The 15,174-nt window shown below is 42.9% G+C and overlaps 1 protein-coding gene across 2 annotated transcripts in view; it reads left to right on the forward strand.

The window, feature by feature from the left end:
* Positions 1-15,174, forward strand: part of SMG7 (SMG7 nonsense mediated mRNA decay factor) — a 68,482-nt gene that overhangs the window by 49,795 nt on the left and 3,513 nt on the right. Inside the window, exons 15-22 of one of the 2 annotated variants that reach the window (XM_081193279.1) lie at positions 1,061-1,205; positions 2,054-2,457; positions 3,578-3,952; positions 6,468-6,617; positions 11,420-11,500; positions 13,262-13,418; positions 14,691-14,861; positions 14,941-15,089. In XM_081193279.1, coding sequence (XP_081049405.1) covers positions 1,061-1,205; positions 2,054-2,457; positions 3,578-3,952; positions 6,468-6,617; positions 11,420-11,500; positions 13,262-13,418; positions 14,691-14,861; positions 14,941-15,089 — 1,632 coding nt within the window. The remainder of the gene's footprint in view (positions 1-1,060; positions 1,206-2,053; positions 2,458-3,577; positions 3,953-6,467; positions 6,618-11,419; positions 11,501-13,261; positions 13,419-14,690; positions 14,862-14,940; positions 15,090-15,174) is intronic. The other variant, XM_081193280.1, reaches the window with a different exon arrangement.

Here is a 15,174-nt window from a genome sequence, read left to right on the forward strand (position 1 = left end):
AGGTTGGGGATGCCTAAGCCAAGCCTGATGGAAGCTTACATTCCTTGCAGAGACATGATGTTTCTAGTTAGAGATTTGTTACACTTCACTGGAAGTAGAGTAAAAAAGGGGGAAAATCCAGTGGTTAGATGAATGCTGAAAAACCTTTTCTTAAAAAAATCTTGTTAATTGTTGGCTCACACTACCTTTGCATTTTAATACTCCTCTTCATGCGCATTCAGTGGTGGTATATTATTTTATATGATCTCTAGCATGCTGAAACTGCTACAAAATACTCCTTGTCATTTGTTTTTGGTGTGCAGAAACAGTTAGCACTAATTTTGTAATAAAAATGTATTTCAATGAGAAATGTCCCTATTGTCTTCAGTGGAGCTTACTCCCAAGTAAGTGAGTGTAGGGTTGCAATCTAAAGTGATCTTTTAAAAATCCTTGCATAATAGATTTATATGTAAAATGCACACGGCACACAGGTTAATTTGTGCCAGAGCAGGAAAGTAAAGGTGTTTGAGCTATCTTTTGAAAGCTGAGCTTATCTCCTGTTTCTCAGACAAATAGGCTGGAGTTTGCATTCATGGAACCTAGACTATCTGTCAGCAGGGAGTGGAGGTGAGTTTTGTCCTTCTAGTTTCACATGCTCTGTAGCCGTGAGCAAAACTACTGGGACAAACCCTTCCCCTATCATGTTCCCAAGATTGGAAGGAAGCCAGGGCTTTGCTTTGACTCTGTTTCCGAGGCCCTCCGAGTGCAGATCCGAAGGAAGGTTCTCTGCATCTCCCCTGTGGGGAGAAGGGCCAGGGCTGGATTCCCAGCATTGCCTTGCAACCCTAGCTCTAAGCGGGAGAGGGGAGGGGATTGGCCTGGACCTCATACTGAGTTTTGAAGGTGGCCACAAATTTTGGCTTGACTATCAGGGAAACCCAGCAATTTTGGGTCCCTTCTGTATAGCAAAGGGGGAACTAGAATTACTTGGAAAGAATCAATGCCTTGTAATCATGCTTTAGTTTTACCATAAGAAGGTGTGGACAGGTAATATTAATGCTTAAATGGCTTGCCTTCCTAGGTAAAATCCCAGACTGAGTTGAGGAAGACTCCCGTGTCTGAAGCCAGGAAAACGCCAGTCACTCAGTCTCCCAACCAGGCCAGCAACTCCCAGTTCATACCCATCCATCACCCAGGAGCTTTCCCTCCTCTTCCAAGCCGGCCAGGTAAAAGCCATGTGCTCTGTATTAAAATCATATCTATCCTTGTTTAAAACTCATGATGTTGTGTGCTGATGCCTTCCACCTATCTTTTTCTATGTAGGAAAATAAAACAGAAAAGGTTTCTTTGTAAAAATGCTCTGACTTCCTTTAACTGGAACACAAGTGGGCATGATAGATGCCTAGCACTGTACTATATTGCATGATCTTTACCCAGGTGCATAGTAATGATCTCTCTGCAATGTTTAGATAATAGCACATGTGTGTTTTCTGCCACAGGTGCACAGAGTGGAAAGCCACCTCACACATAATTTTCTCAATGTGCATACCTATGGTGGAAAAGACAATTCTGCTGTCACGAAAAGCTTACCTTTTTGTCACAGATATTAATCTTGGTGTTTGAAAAAGTAATGTGCAGAACAGGCAGCCCATAATGTGACAAAGTGTTTGCTTTGTGTGTAGTATACAGCTGCAAAGATGAAAGCCATCACTGTGGGTCTGAGAGGATGTGGCACCCCACTCCATCCTGGAATCCTTCCCCAAAAGGGGTTGGAACTGGAGCTGCAGGCTTGCTTGTATACATGCCCCCCCCCACACACACTCCCACTTCTCTTACTGCAGAGATGAATGGCTGAATAAATGGCTGAATCAGATGCTGATTTTGAATGTGGGTCTCCTTAAATCTGGCAAGAGTGGGACCAGGGAGGAGCCAAAGGCCCATTCACAGGGGAGAATCCTGGAAGAGGAGACCGGAAGTAACACTTGAAGAGCCCCCTAAGCATTCCGTGCGTGAAAAAGTAGTTTCCTTTTTAAAAGAAATGTCTGTTTGTCTGTCTTTCTTTTCTTTTCCCCAGGCTTCCCACCTCCCACCTATGTTATCCCCCCTCCTGTGGCTTTCCCTATGGGCTCAGGATATACTTTCCCAGGTGGCGTTTCTGTCCCAGGAACCTTTCTTCAGTCTGCAGCTCATTCACCTGCAGGAAACCAGGTGCAAGCTGGGAAACAATCCCACATTCCTTACAGCCAGCAGCGGCCCTCTGGACCAGGCCCAATGAACCAGGGACCTCAGGCACCATCCCCTTCTCAACAGTCCCTTGCATCCTTACCAGCTCAGGCAACAGCACAGGCTGCAAGCCAGTTGCAGGTCCAGGCTCTGGCCCAGCAGCAGCAGCAGCAGCAGCAGCAGCAACAACAGTCCCCTACAAAAGCTGTTCAGGCCTTAGGGAAGAGTCCTCCACACCACTCCGGATTCCAGCAGGTGAGCTTTAAGGAGAAGAAAGTGCCAGAGGGACCCGGTCTGGGCTAGATTGCATCTGTAGGTGCAAATCTGGTTTTTGGTCAGGGAAGTGCAGGTTCTTTGCTCAGATAAGAGTAGCTCTGATGGAAAGGTGCAAGCAAGGATGGAGAGAAGGAATGGGCAAGCAGATGGGGAGAGAGTACAAATAAAGTATGAGCCTAACTGCAATGTGGGGCCAGGGCAGCAGTGCAGGAGCCTGTGGACTTCCTGTTACTCCTTTGAAGGCCTCCTCTCTGCCCAAAAGTGCCTGAGAGAAGAACAGCTTTTAATCCTTTTAAGTTTGACCGAAGCTTTCCCTGAAGCTCCTTTTAAATTTGGGGTGGCTAGCCTTTTGAATATTAGGGTTCCTATAGCTTTAATAACCTTACAGAGTTTCTGTAAGGTTTGCACCTGTAGATCACATGTGAGCACTTGAAAGCACTGTACTGTTGTTTTTATCATATATGATTATTGTTATATCATTAGAATTATTAATTAAAAGTATTTACTTACTTATATTATTTATCTAGTATTATGCCCCTTGCATCTGGGAGGGAATTTTGGTAGGTACAGCCCTTCAAACCGCGGAACTTTTGCATGGCCAAGTGCCTGCATGAAATCCTTTCCCTTTAATAACAGGTGAAGCCTCATGTTGGATGGTTCACCTGTTGTGTGGGTTCTGAAACATTTCCTTGGATTTTCTCCGGAACACGAGGTCTCAAAATGAAAGCCATAAGCTTTGCAGCTCAGTGGCACAGAATGTGCAGCCTTGCTCAAGTACATTACGCATGATCAGGTGGTGGCATGTTGTGCTCTCAGATCAGGTGGTGCACAGAGAGTGTAGCAGGCCTTTTTGGACAGTGAGGAACCAATAGTATTTTTCTGTACAATGTTGCTTGTGGAATCTACTTCATCAAGTCAAGGGGTTCAATCAGCTAATCAACTCCAAAGCAGAGAAACAAAATTGCAGGCTGTTTTTGGCAGAAAGAGAATATGCAGCTTGCCACGGTTGGTCTCTTGGTAGCTAGAAACCTAAATTAGTCAGATGCTCTCCCGTTTTGCATAATGAATTGTGCTGAACACAGAGGCGCTTGTACTTCAGTATTCCCAGGCAGACTCCTCCAAGCAGCTGTGGAATCCTCCTCAGGTCCAAGGCCCGTTGGGGAAGATCATGCCTGTGAAGCAGCCCTACTATCTTCAGGGCCAAGACCCCCTAAAACTGTTTGAACAGTCCATGCAGCCTCCCCTCCTGCAACAGCAGCAGCCTCTGGAGAAGAAGATGAAGCCTTTCCCCATGGAGCCATATAGCCAGAATCCCTCAGAGGTTAAGGGGCCAGAGTTTTACTGGGACTCCTATGGCATGGCTGATAACCGCATCATGATGGCGCAGCAGCAAGCTAACATGGACCGCAGAGGGAAACGCCAGCCAGGAGTCTTCCGCCCAGAGCAGGATCCAGTGCCTAGGATGGGTTTTGAGGTAAATGTGTGATTAATTGATGATCTTCAGGAAAAGGAGAGTGGTTCTCCTTTGAGTGATAGATGTCTCCAAGTGGGTTTAGCTCCTCCTATTACTCAAAGGCAAGAAACACTGTAACTTCAGAGGAAGTTGCTTTCAGTGCAGCAGTTTGTGGTGATTCACAGGATTACCAATTAGTAAAAACAGATTAATCTCTAGGTTGTTGATTCTATTGGGGAGGGGGTGTGCGCGTGCATTTTTAAAAAACCTAAATGCATTCGAAAAGCAGTTTTTTAAAAAATCAACTAACTTGGTTTAGCATCATTTTTAAGATAACACTGACAAACCAAAACAACCTACTCAACTTTTCAAGCTATCTGCACATGTACACACACACACACACACACACACACACACACACACACACAGAGCGAGGGATGGTGCGTGGGGCAGGAGCCGCAAGCAAGAAACCCCCTGCCCTATCTAGGCAGCAGACAGCTGGTAGTGACTGCAATGGCTCCTTCCTCCCCCAACAAGTGCAGCTTCAATCATCCTCTTCCCAACCGTCAAGATCGAGGGCATATAATGTACACATGTTTTTATATTGTGAGGTACAAAATAAGAACCACAGTACATTTTTTTTTAAGATGCTGCTGAAACTGTAATATCAAATAACCCATGTAAAGCTCATAATCTCCCACACACCACTCCATGTTTGCCTGCCACTAGGATGGAACCCCGGGGAAGTCATCTTGGCAAGGGATGTGCACTTGAATATTAACTTGGGAAAGCTGTAAAGTCTGGCTTGAGCATGGATTTCTGCCAGAACTTTACAAATCAACACAATTTGTTGAGGCTTTTCAAATTTTATCACAGAGAACCTGCAAGATTTGAATTGTTAGATATCACCCAAGTATAACTAGAGAAAAGCAAATATAGTAATTCCCTCTGGCAGTGCTGGCTCTTGGCACAGTCTGGGAGGAAGGAGATTGAAGAAGAAACACAAGTGTCACTTAAGGTGGCAAAGTAGATGCTGCCAGAAAGCGGAAACTTGTGAAAAGGTGGAACAGGCCCAGCACTTGGCATGTGTTGATAGGGCACTTGGTCCTTTCCAAACAAGACCTGTATTAAAAAGTGTTGGATAGAGGAATTCACACTTTGCTTGCCAGTTGTCTGCACCCCTATATGCAGGCTTCTCTGCAGAGCAGAAACCAAATGACAGTATAAATACCCTATTTGCTTTTAGAAATGGCCTTGACTTAATCTTTGGCAACTCTGAAGCAAGCAGCAGCTATTGCTCTTGCTCTGACATTGTTTCTCACGTTCATGGAATGATCAATGCACAAACCCCCTCCCTCTTTTTTTTAATAAAATCGTCTTTAGCAGCAGTGGTCCACCACAGATCTATTGAGACAATGTTCTGTTTGAGCAGACCAATTGCATCTCTGAGTACACTGATAACTTAATCCTGATAGATGCTGGCTGTAAGAAAGCCCTGGTGTGGTGTGCTACAATGCTATCAAAGGTTAGAAGACAAAGAGTCTCCTTTTTGTGTCATCTTTTGATATTTGTTGCCCTGATTGTGCCTTCAGCTAAGCAAATGCCATTATAGCTAATCTTTCCCTATAATTTCATCCTGTAGAACGAACCTGGAGTTCAGGTTGTATGTGCAAAGACGCAGAGGCAGGAAGCCCAGATTTCAAAGAATAAAACAGAACTCTATGAGAGCTCACTGGGAACACTTTACAAGGCCACCACAGAGCCCCGTGGCTGTCTTCAAGAAGGTGGCCCAAACAATAGCATTTCATATGCCTGGGTATCTAATTCTGTAATTTTAGGTTAGTCTCCTTATCCTTCAGTGTGGACCTCATGCCACATTTGAGGCATTTGGCAAGGAGCAATGTTGAGCAATGGGCCATTCATGGAGAAAATGGTACTGATGTAGACAGGCCAAGATAGAAGTAGTAGTTATCCACAAAAAGGAGCAAAACATCTGATCCCTGAACATGCTGTCATTCTGCACAACTTCCCACAAATTCTTGAAACTTGCTTGTGTAATATTTTTTAAAGCCCAGATTCCATGCTGTAGATGATGAAACCTGCTTGTAGTTCATCCGGCTCTGATCATGAGCACATGATCAGGAACTGCATACAGGCACATTTTGGTTCTAACTACAGTTAACGAAGCTACTAAGATATTGGAACATTGAAGAACAAAATGCATTGATTCTCCACATATTTATTGCTGCAGTAGTGGAGATCACATTCTCCCAAAGAAGATCCCCGTAATTTTTGCTGTATGCAGATTCAAACTTAGTGGGTAGCAGAGCTGCTCCTGAAACAAACCTTGGTTTTCTTGTGCCCCTGCTCTGTTCTCTCTTTAAGCTGCTCTTGCATGCTGGCATACCTTTCCTTGCATTCCCTTTCTCTGCTTTGCATTACTGCTGGGCCCCCTTCTATTCCTTGCCTACCTGCTGCTAGTCTTGCTTTCGCTTCTTTCCTTGCTGCATCTCACTGTGCTCCTTTCTGTCACTAGGACCCCAAGAGCTCCCCTCTGCTTCCTCCGGACCTGTTAAAGAGTCTGGCTGCCTTGGAGGAGGAGGAAGAGCTGGTTTTCTCTAATCCTCCTGATCTTTACCCAGCTCTGCTGGGTCCTCTCGCCTCTCTTCCTGGACGAAGCCTCTTTGTATGTATTTGACTTAATTCTGCTGCTTCTCATTCTAATTTTGGCATATCTTTTTTTATTTATATTCCGTTTCCCTGAAAGGTCAGTAGGACACATGAAATCCATGTCCCTTCCTGAAATAGTTGTTAAGGGGAAATTTAAATAAGCAGAGCTCATAAGCTCAGGATCATAGATATCAGCTAAGAGGAAGTAGCTTTAACATAGCTGTAATACTTTTATCAATCCTAGGATTGCTATTTTCTTACCCAGCAACTGAGACCTTAAAAGCTCTGGAAGAGAGAGGGGCTGTTAGTAAACTTCTCCCTTGTGGTACTTCTTGTTTGGAATTACCTTGACTTTCTAGGCCTACTCCTCCGTGAGGGAGCAGGAGAAGCTGTTCCAGTTGACCTAGCTCCTGTTCCAGAGCTCTTAAGCAGGTACAGTCTCAGAATCAAAAAGCGGTAACTCTAGATGACCCAAATCCTGATTTCTTGCCTTCCTGAGAAATTCCAGGTTGAGTTACTATCTTGTACAAAACTGTATCATTTCTCTTTTATAATACAAATGAATAAGCTTGTATCTATATGGGAGGTTGGAGACTGAAACTGAGAAACAAATTTTCAGTTTTGCAGGTGCTTGGTGGGTTTTGATACTGGAATACATTACCCTGCACACCTGTGCAAAAATATACGCCACAGGTTGCATGTGGACCATTAATCCCATGTTTGAAGGATCCCCAGGCAACTTCAGCAATTAACTTATGGGGCCCACACATTCATTGAGCCCATTGATGGTGTCTAGGTCTGTGCAAGTTACCTCTGCCTATATAAGCATAAGATCAAGTATCCGTGTAGCCTAACCTCTAGAGGCCTTGTTGTCAAGTGTCAAAATATAAATGTTAATGTACCATACGGTATTCACACACTTGTCTGACAGGAGGAGTTGAATGTATTATTGAATGTATAATAAGATAGTAACATGTTCAATATAGTTTCCTTCTGAGGAAAAAGATCATGGGTTTAGGGGCTTTTATCTTTTTTTACCTTGGGTGAAATTCTAAAGCTTGTTTTTTTATATATATATATATATATATATATATATATATATATATATATATATATATATATATATATATAAAAAAGCCGCGGGCACAAACATAATACAAAGGTAGGGTTGCTTGTGTTATGGTGGGGATGAGCAGGCTGTGGCTCTTTTGATGTCGTTGAACTACAGCTCCCCTCAGGCCCAACCATCACAGTCAGGTGACTGGGCCTGATTGCAGTCCAACAAAATCTGGAGGTCCTCAGGTTTCTCACCCATGCATTATGGAAACCAAGGGAATAAGACCATTTTGATCACATCTGGGAAGTATCCACTCTGTTCTCTATAACTAGGAGGATAGGCACTTGATGAAATTTCTCTTTTCCTGTTAATTGGTCTGTTGAAATGCTTCTCCAAGGTGCCAAATGGGAATTTTGGCAAGTGCCGTTGTAGCCCAGAGGATTCTTGAAGACATCAACCAAATATCTGTGGCCATGAACTGTAGGCCAGTTGAAACATTACAGCTCCTATGCCAAAATAAGTCCCAAGCTATGCTCCTCATCTTCATGGATTGGCCTGAGCCAGTCTTTTCCACCTCAGCCAGCACTTGGGGATGTGGTACCAGTGTGCAATGCTGCCCATGTTTGGGCCAGCACAGAGATGTTGTCAGCATTATTTCTGCCACACAAAACATCACTAACAAGGAATTACTCTTTAGTACTTGAAGGGGTGTGAGGGAACGTTACATTTAATTGGCATTCATCAGTTGAGCAGGTCGCGTTGTCTTTCAGCATTGGTTCCTACCCTCTAAAAGGAGGTTGTGTGGATTAGCACAAGGAGGGCCACAAAGAACCTGGACATTTGAGTGGGGAGGATACTGTGGGTGACTAAACTGTATTTCAAGTGTGGCTCAAGGCTTTTGATTTCTGGGAAGGTGAGGTGGTCCATGTATAAAATGCTTGATTTGTACTAAAAACAGGTTTCTAACATTCATAAGCACCAAATGCATTAGTCCAGGACATTTGTTTAACTGAAGTTATAAAAGGGAAGCCATCTCTGTTTGGATGATATACTTGATCCTTTATTTCTACCTACACAAAATATACTGCCTATAGAGATTCTGCCACATAAACCCACACATCTCTCTTCTGAAGCTTCAGGTACTGGTACATTACACCAGCAAGGTACCAGCTTGGATGAGTAATATTGAATTGTTCAACTTAGTGAATAGTTCTCCATGTAGCATTCATTTAGTTTTGGTATTACTTCAGCTACCTTCCCAGTTCCTTCAAGGACCTGAGCTGAACCCTCCACAAGCCAAGGTGATTTTTGCCTATGAGGTGTAGAAAGAGTGCATAACTCTTGACTACTGTAATTCGCTCTATGCAGGGCTGCCTTTGAATCATAGAATCATAGAGTTAGAAGAGACCACAAGGGCCATCGAGTCCAACCCGCTGCCAAGCAGGAAACACCATCAGAGCACTCCTGACATATGGTTGTCAAGCCTCTGCTTAAAGACCTCCAAAGAAGGAGACTCCACCACGCTCCTTGGCAGCAAATTCCACTGTCAAACAGCTCTTACTGTCAGGAAGTTCTTCCTAATGTTTAGGTGGAATCTTCTTTCTTGTAGTTTGGATCCATTGCTCCGTGTCCGCTTCTCTGGAGCAGCAGAAAACAACCTTTCTCCCTCCTCTATGTGACATCCTTTTATATATTTGAACATGGCTATCATATCACCCCTTAACCTCCTCTTCTCCAGGCTAAACATGCCCAGCTCCCTTAGCCGTTCCTCATAAGGCATCGTTTCCAGGCCTTTGACCATTTTGGTTGCCCTCCTCTGGACACGTTCCAGTTTGTCAGTGTCCTTCTTGAACTGTGGTGCCCAGAACTGGACACAGTACTCCAGGTGAGGTCTGACCAGAGCAGAATACTGTCCCAGAAACTCCAGCGGGTGCAGAATGCTGCAGCGAGGCTCCTCACGGGGTCTCTGCCATGGGAGCATATTCACCCAGTGCTTTTCAAGCTGCACTGGCTCCCAGTGGAGTACAGGGTCAGATTTAAGGTGCTGCTTTTGACCTTTAAAGCCCTTCACGGCCTAGGACCCTCGTACCTACGGGACCGCCTCTCCCGGTCTGCCCCACAGAGAGCCTCAAGGTCCATAAATAGCAACACCCTAGTGGTCCCGGGCCCTAAGGAAGTTAGATTGGCTTCAACCAGAGCCAGGGCCTTTTCAGCACTGGCCCCGGCCTGGTGGAACGCTCTGTCTCATGAGACCAGGGCCCTGAGGGATCTGATTTCTTTCCACAGGGCCTGTAAGACAAAGTTGTCTGCCTGGCCTTTGGCTTGGAGCTAATTTGATTCCCTCCCCCTCTTTCTTTTTCCTTTCTCCTGTGAAGAAGCTGCATCCTAATGTTTTGATGTTGTATTTTAATCTTGTTTTTTAAATTGTATTTTAATCAACTTGTTTTTATTATTGATTATAAATCAATAATTTAGCCGCCCTGAGCCCAGTCTTGGCTGGGGAGGGCGGGGTATAAATAAAATTTATTACTACTACTACTAACTGACCAGAGTGACTGTCAAAGTCAGTGTTTAAATCTAGTTCATTAGCAAAATTCTCAGTCTGTTCTGGGTTCCAAGGTACATAAGCAATCACAAGGTACACATGCCAGCAAATGTTTGCATTGGTTTGCTGCCAGATAATTTTAGAGTATCCTTTGCCTGCTCATCACAGTTTAGGTCTGATGTCCTGAATTACGTAGCTGGCTTTATTTGTGTAAGCAAAGGCACATGGTTACCATTCACCTATGATTAGAAATTTGCATGATTAAATCAGTGAAGAGCATCTTTCTTTGCTGCAGATCTAGCACTCGTCAATATCAGTTCAAGGCAGCACATGATATTGCACTGGAACACACCATTGAAGGTGGGATAATATGTGTTCAGTGCTGGAAAATAATTGATTATCTTCCCCGGGCATTAAATATTTGGAAGTTCCCAAATTTCTGATAGGCAAGACTGAATTATGATTTGTATGAATTATGCAAATTGAGCAGCTTTGCATAATTCTTTTGCATAATTTATCATTGAGCAAAGAACTATAAGGGCAATGAAGTTTTGCTGCCAATGATTTCAAATATCAGCCATCCCTCTGGTTTTTGATATTTCAGCAGGCATTTGTCACTTAGTTTTGGTTGTTCCTTTAAAGACAAACAGAAACTTGCTAGGTTTTTTTAAAAAAAGGAAAGCTGGATTTCTCATGAAGGATTCTGCACCCAGTAAAATATTTTGCACTTTGTGCTCTAACGAACAAGGCAGTTTCAGGAATTATTGGGAAAACACGGCTAATTCAGTCAGTAAGTAATCACGTTTGCATGAGGGCCCACAACACTAGTATAGCATTTTAATTAACAAACTACAGTCTAAGTGCCTTCAAGCACTGAATGATGTGTTATTTGAGGTGCTGGGACAAACCCTATTTTTAAAATGACGTTCCCCAGGTGTTTTCCTTTTTATTTTTCTAGTCAATTTACTGAGTTCCTTCACAAATTTGCAAATACGTCCTTGCTTCCCACTTGCACTGTATTTATTTTGCACAGTATGTTCTAAGCATCTCTGTTGTGTAACAAAAGAACTGGGCAAAAGTCTTCGCTGCATTTCCTTTTCTCACACAATTGTTTGAGCACTCTTATGATGGTTGCTAGAACCATCTGTTTTTATCCAGAAATGTGACCCCATGTTTTCAGTCAATAATGCATGTTTTTTCCTTTGGTTTTCTTAAGAAATCGCTGCTGGAGAAACCATCAGATCTAATGTCTCAGTCATCTTCTTTCCTGTCGCTCACGGGCTTCTCTCTTAATCAGGTAATTAACTATAGAGGTTGCTTCTCTCTCTTTTTGGACAGTGCCATCAGTTCACGTGTTAATTTTTGTAGGAGTCTGGACTAAGCTTCTTCAGATGGGAATCTCATGTTGGAGGAGGGGAAGAATTTCAATATAAATCCTTGCCTAGTGCTGACAGTTCTGGGTTAGGGCGTTTCTTTCTGATAGGCTACTTCTTTAATTGCCTAACATTTGGAGAACTCTGTTGTGTGACATGCACACCATTCTACAACCTGAAGTGGTGCACTGCAAACACAAGCTTATCACCTCATGTACTGGGTAATAATCTCTCACAACTTTTAATACAATTTTGAAGAAAGCTTCACAACCTGAGTCATGTGGTATTTCAATTGCTGATTTTTTTAATGTATTTTTTCCTTGGTTTTAATGTATGGTTGTAAGTCACTTTGAGTTTCCTTGGACAAGAAAAAGTTATTAACAAATATAATGAGTAAATTAAAATAAATAATAATACAAAGAATTGCAATTTGATGCTTTAACTTCAGTCTAATATGTTCATGTTAGGTTTTTTGGTTTTTTTATTCTGCAATTTGCAATTGGCTCATCGGCTAATTGTTCAAGGAAAAGATTTAAGAAATAAGGGAGGAAAAAGCCCTACGTGCTCCCAGGAGTGGGCCTGGGTGATATATTGGTATGAGTAGCAGACCACAATGTCTGCTTCCCTCAGCGGAGATCTCTGGTGAAACAGCCACTGCTAGCAGCGCCTCTGGAGGGAGTCAAGAGCTCCTTTGGCGAGGTGCCGATCCAGCTTCTTCCTCCTTCTGCATCTTTAAACTGCTCGGCTGAGGAGTGTGCAGCTGCCCTTGCCTCAGGCAAGCAGTTAAGAGACACCCCAGCTCAGGGGCTGGCCCATCAAGCCGGCAGCTGTGAAACTGCTCAGCTGAGGGGAGCAGGGTGGCGCAAACAAGCTGCGTTGTCCCAGCCTGCGTGAAACTCTCTCAGCTCTTGAGGGAAGAGCTGGGGCAGTTTCCCCTGGTGTCTCGTGGGCAGAGGCCAATGCTTCTTGTCCATGATGTTTGGCTGGCGATACACCGCAGTGTTGAAATGCTGATAGCGCCCAGCCATACTCGGGAGCCTCTTCCCTGCATTTCTCTGTGTGAGTCACTGTTCTGATTGAGTTTCTAAGGAGCAGGTAATTCCCCAGCTCACACCTGCCAGAGAATTTCATTTTCCCAAAGCAGAACTATTTCAGATGAAGCAAAACATCTGTAAACATTGCATTTGCCATTTCAAACCACAAACCACATGTTCACCACCATTTTGTTTCTGTATTATTATTATTTTTAAATCCTCTTTTTAAAAATTGGGAACTTGGGTGTTGTTGTTTTTCTAATACCTCCAAATAGTTAAAATGATTAAAGGTACAAGGCTGTGTTATATCCATGTGCTGTGCTAGAATTTCCAGTGTGGTTCTAATGTGTGATTCAGGACACATGAAGTTGTGATAACTATGTCTTATCACCCAGAATTCCTTGATTCTTTTTGAAAAGATTTCCTTAAAAAAATGTAGTGAAATGCAAAAATAGTTCTGTGTCTTTAATAACAGTAAAAATCCTTTGTTAAATGGCATGTTTCTCGAGCTGTGAGAGCTGTAACATTTGCTTGCCAGCTTAGGTATATCTTCCCTGATTTTGACAGAAAAACTTACTTCACTGCCCAAATGCAATAATGTATTGGATAGGTCTAGGGAGCAGGTTTAATTTTCATCTCTTGCTCTTGCAGGAAAGATACCCAAACAGCATGTTCAATGAGGTTTATGGGAAAAACCTCAATGCCAGCACAAAACCAGAGGTTGCTCCATCAGTGGCTCACCAGGAGACTTCACTCTACTCCCTCTTTGAAGGTACTCCATGGTCTCCATCTCTTCCAGCCAGTTCAGGTAATACACTTTCATATATGTATAACATATATTCAGATTTTTCACTAACTAGTTCAGAACCCAAGGGTGGTTTGACTTTCTTCTGTGCAGTCACACAACCCACCCTCTTTCCTTGCTGCCCATGTCCATTTTATCACTTGCTGTATTTTCTGGGAAGTGAACTGAACAGAATGCCATTTCCCCCACTCCGCATGGCCTAGCATTGGCAATTTTTTTACTTGAAAGGACAGGCAATAAGTACCAATTTGTAAGGAAGGTTTAGCTCTAGAAAGTTCCAAAGGTGCGGAACAATTATGCCTTGACCAAAGAGTTTCCCACTCAAAGATTGGTCATGTCAGCTACTTGTTTTGTCATGTAAGCATTATAAATCCATTTCCCAAATTGCTACAATTTCAGTTTTGTTAGTCTGCTTGATATGTAAGAATGCTGCAATGAAGAAACGAAGCCAGGCAAAGACTCAAAAGACAGCAGTGAGAAGTCTTCTTCTTTTAGATGGCAGTTAAATGACATGATATTACACAACACAGAAATTGTAAATAAGGGGCAACGCTCCCTACAAGAGTTTTTTTACCTCAACCTTAACAAAGAAACAGATTTAAATATAGTATGGGATACTAGTGAGGCAGTAATGAGAGGTTTTTTTAATCAAACAAATACCAAAAAGAGGGGGGGATGACAAGAGATTTTGAACACATTAATTATCAAAGAGAAGGAATTAAATATAAAACCAGAGAATAAAGAAACTGCAGACTACCGAATTATTACAAGCAAAATTCTCAATGTTGGTGAAGCAAGAGATTGAAATGAAAATGAAATTAATGAAACAAAAAAACTTTGAATCTGCAAATAAGCCAGGTAAATTGTTGGCTTGGCAACTTAAAAAGGAAAGGAAAAATAAGATAATAAATAAAATTACTGATGAAGGGAAACATTTGATAAGCCTGAAAGAAATAAGAAAGGTATTTGTAAAATTTTACACAGCATTATATTGGTGTGCGAAGGAAGATCCTGAGAAAATTGAATCTTATGTAAACGGCTGTAATATACCTAAAGTTTCTAAAGAGGATTTGAGAACGTTAAATGCATCCATATCAATGTTGGAACTGCAGTTGGAGATAAGTTGAATGAAGATGGATAAAGCACCAGGCCCAGATGGAACTACTGCAATTTAATATAAAAAGTTCAAAGATGTGTGTGTAGACTCGAAAAACAGCAATCTGTGCTTTTGGGGGTATTGTGTTGACTTTGTTCTCTAACCTTCTGTTCTAATAGATCATTCAACACCAGCTAGCCAGTCTCCTCATTCCTCTAACCCAAGCAGCTTGCCAAGCTCTCCTCCAACCCACAACCACAATTCTGTTCCATTTTCCAACTTTGGGCCCATTGGGACTCCAGACAACAGGGATCGGAGGGTCGCAGATCGATGGAAGACTGATAAGCCAGGTGAGCAGGAGGTTCTAGCATGAGGTATCATTTCAGTGGTTTGTTGGATCACTTGCTTGTTAACCTTTCTCCCTTTCAGCAATGGGAGGATTTGGCCTGGACTATCTCCCAGCAACATCTTCCTCATCAGAGAGTAGCTGGCACCCAGCCAGCACTCCCAGTGGTACCTGGTCAGCCCATGGCCCGTCTGTAGAGGATTCGTCAGCTGTGCTTATGGAAAGCCTGAAGGTAGGTTATATATTGGGGCACCAGGACAAAACATTGCAAGAGTCATTTGGAAGGTTGAGCTGGTGGTTTTGCTTCTTACTGCAAA

Source organism: Podarcis bocagei (genome assembly GCF_964188305.1).
Source record: "Podarcis bocagei genome assembly, chromosome: 5".
In the NCBI taxonomy this organism is placed as follows: Eukaryota; Metazoa; Chordata; class Lepidosauria; order Squamata; family Lacertidae; genus Podarcis; species Podarcis bocagei.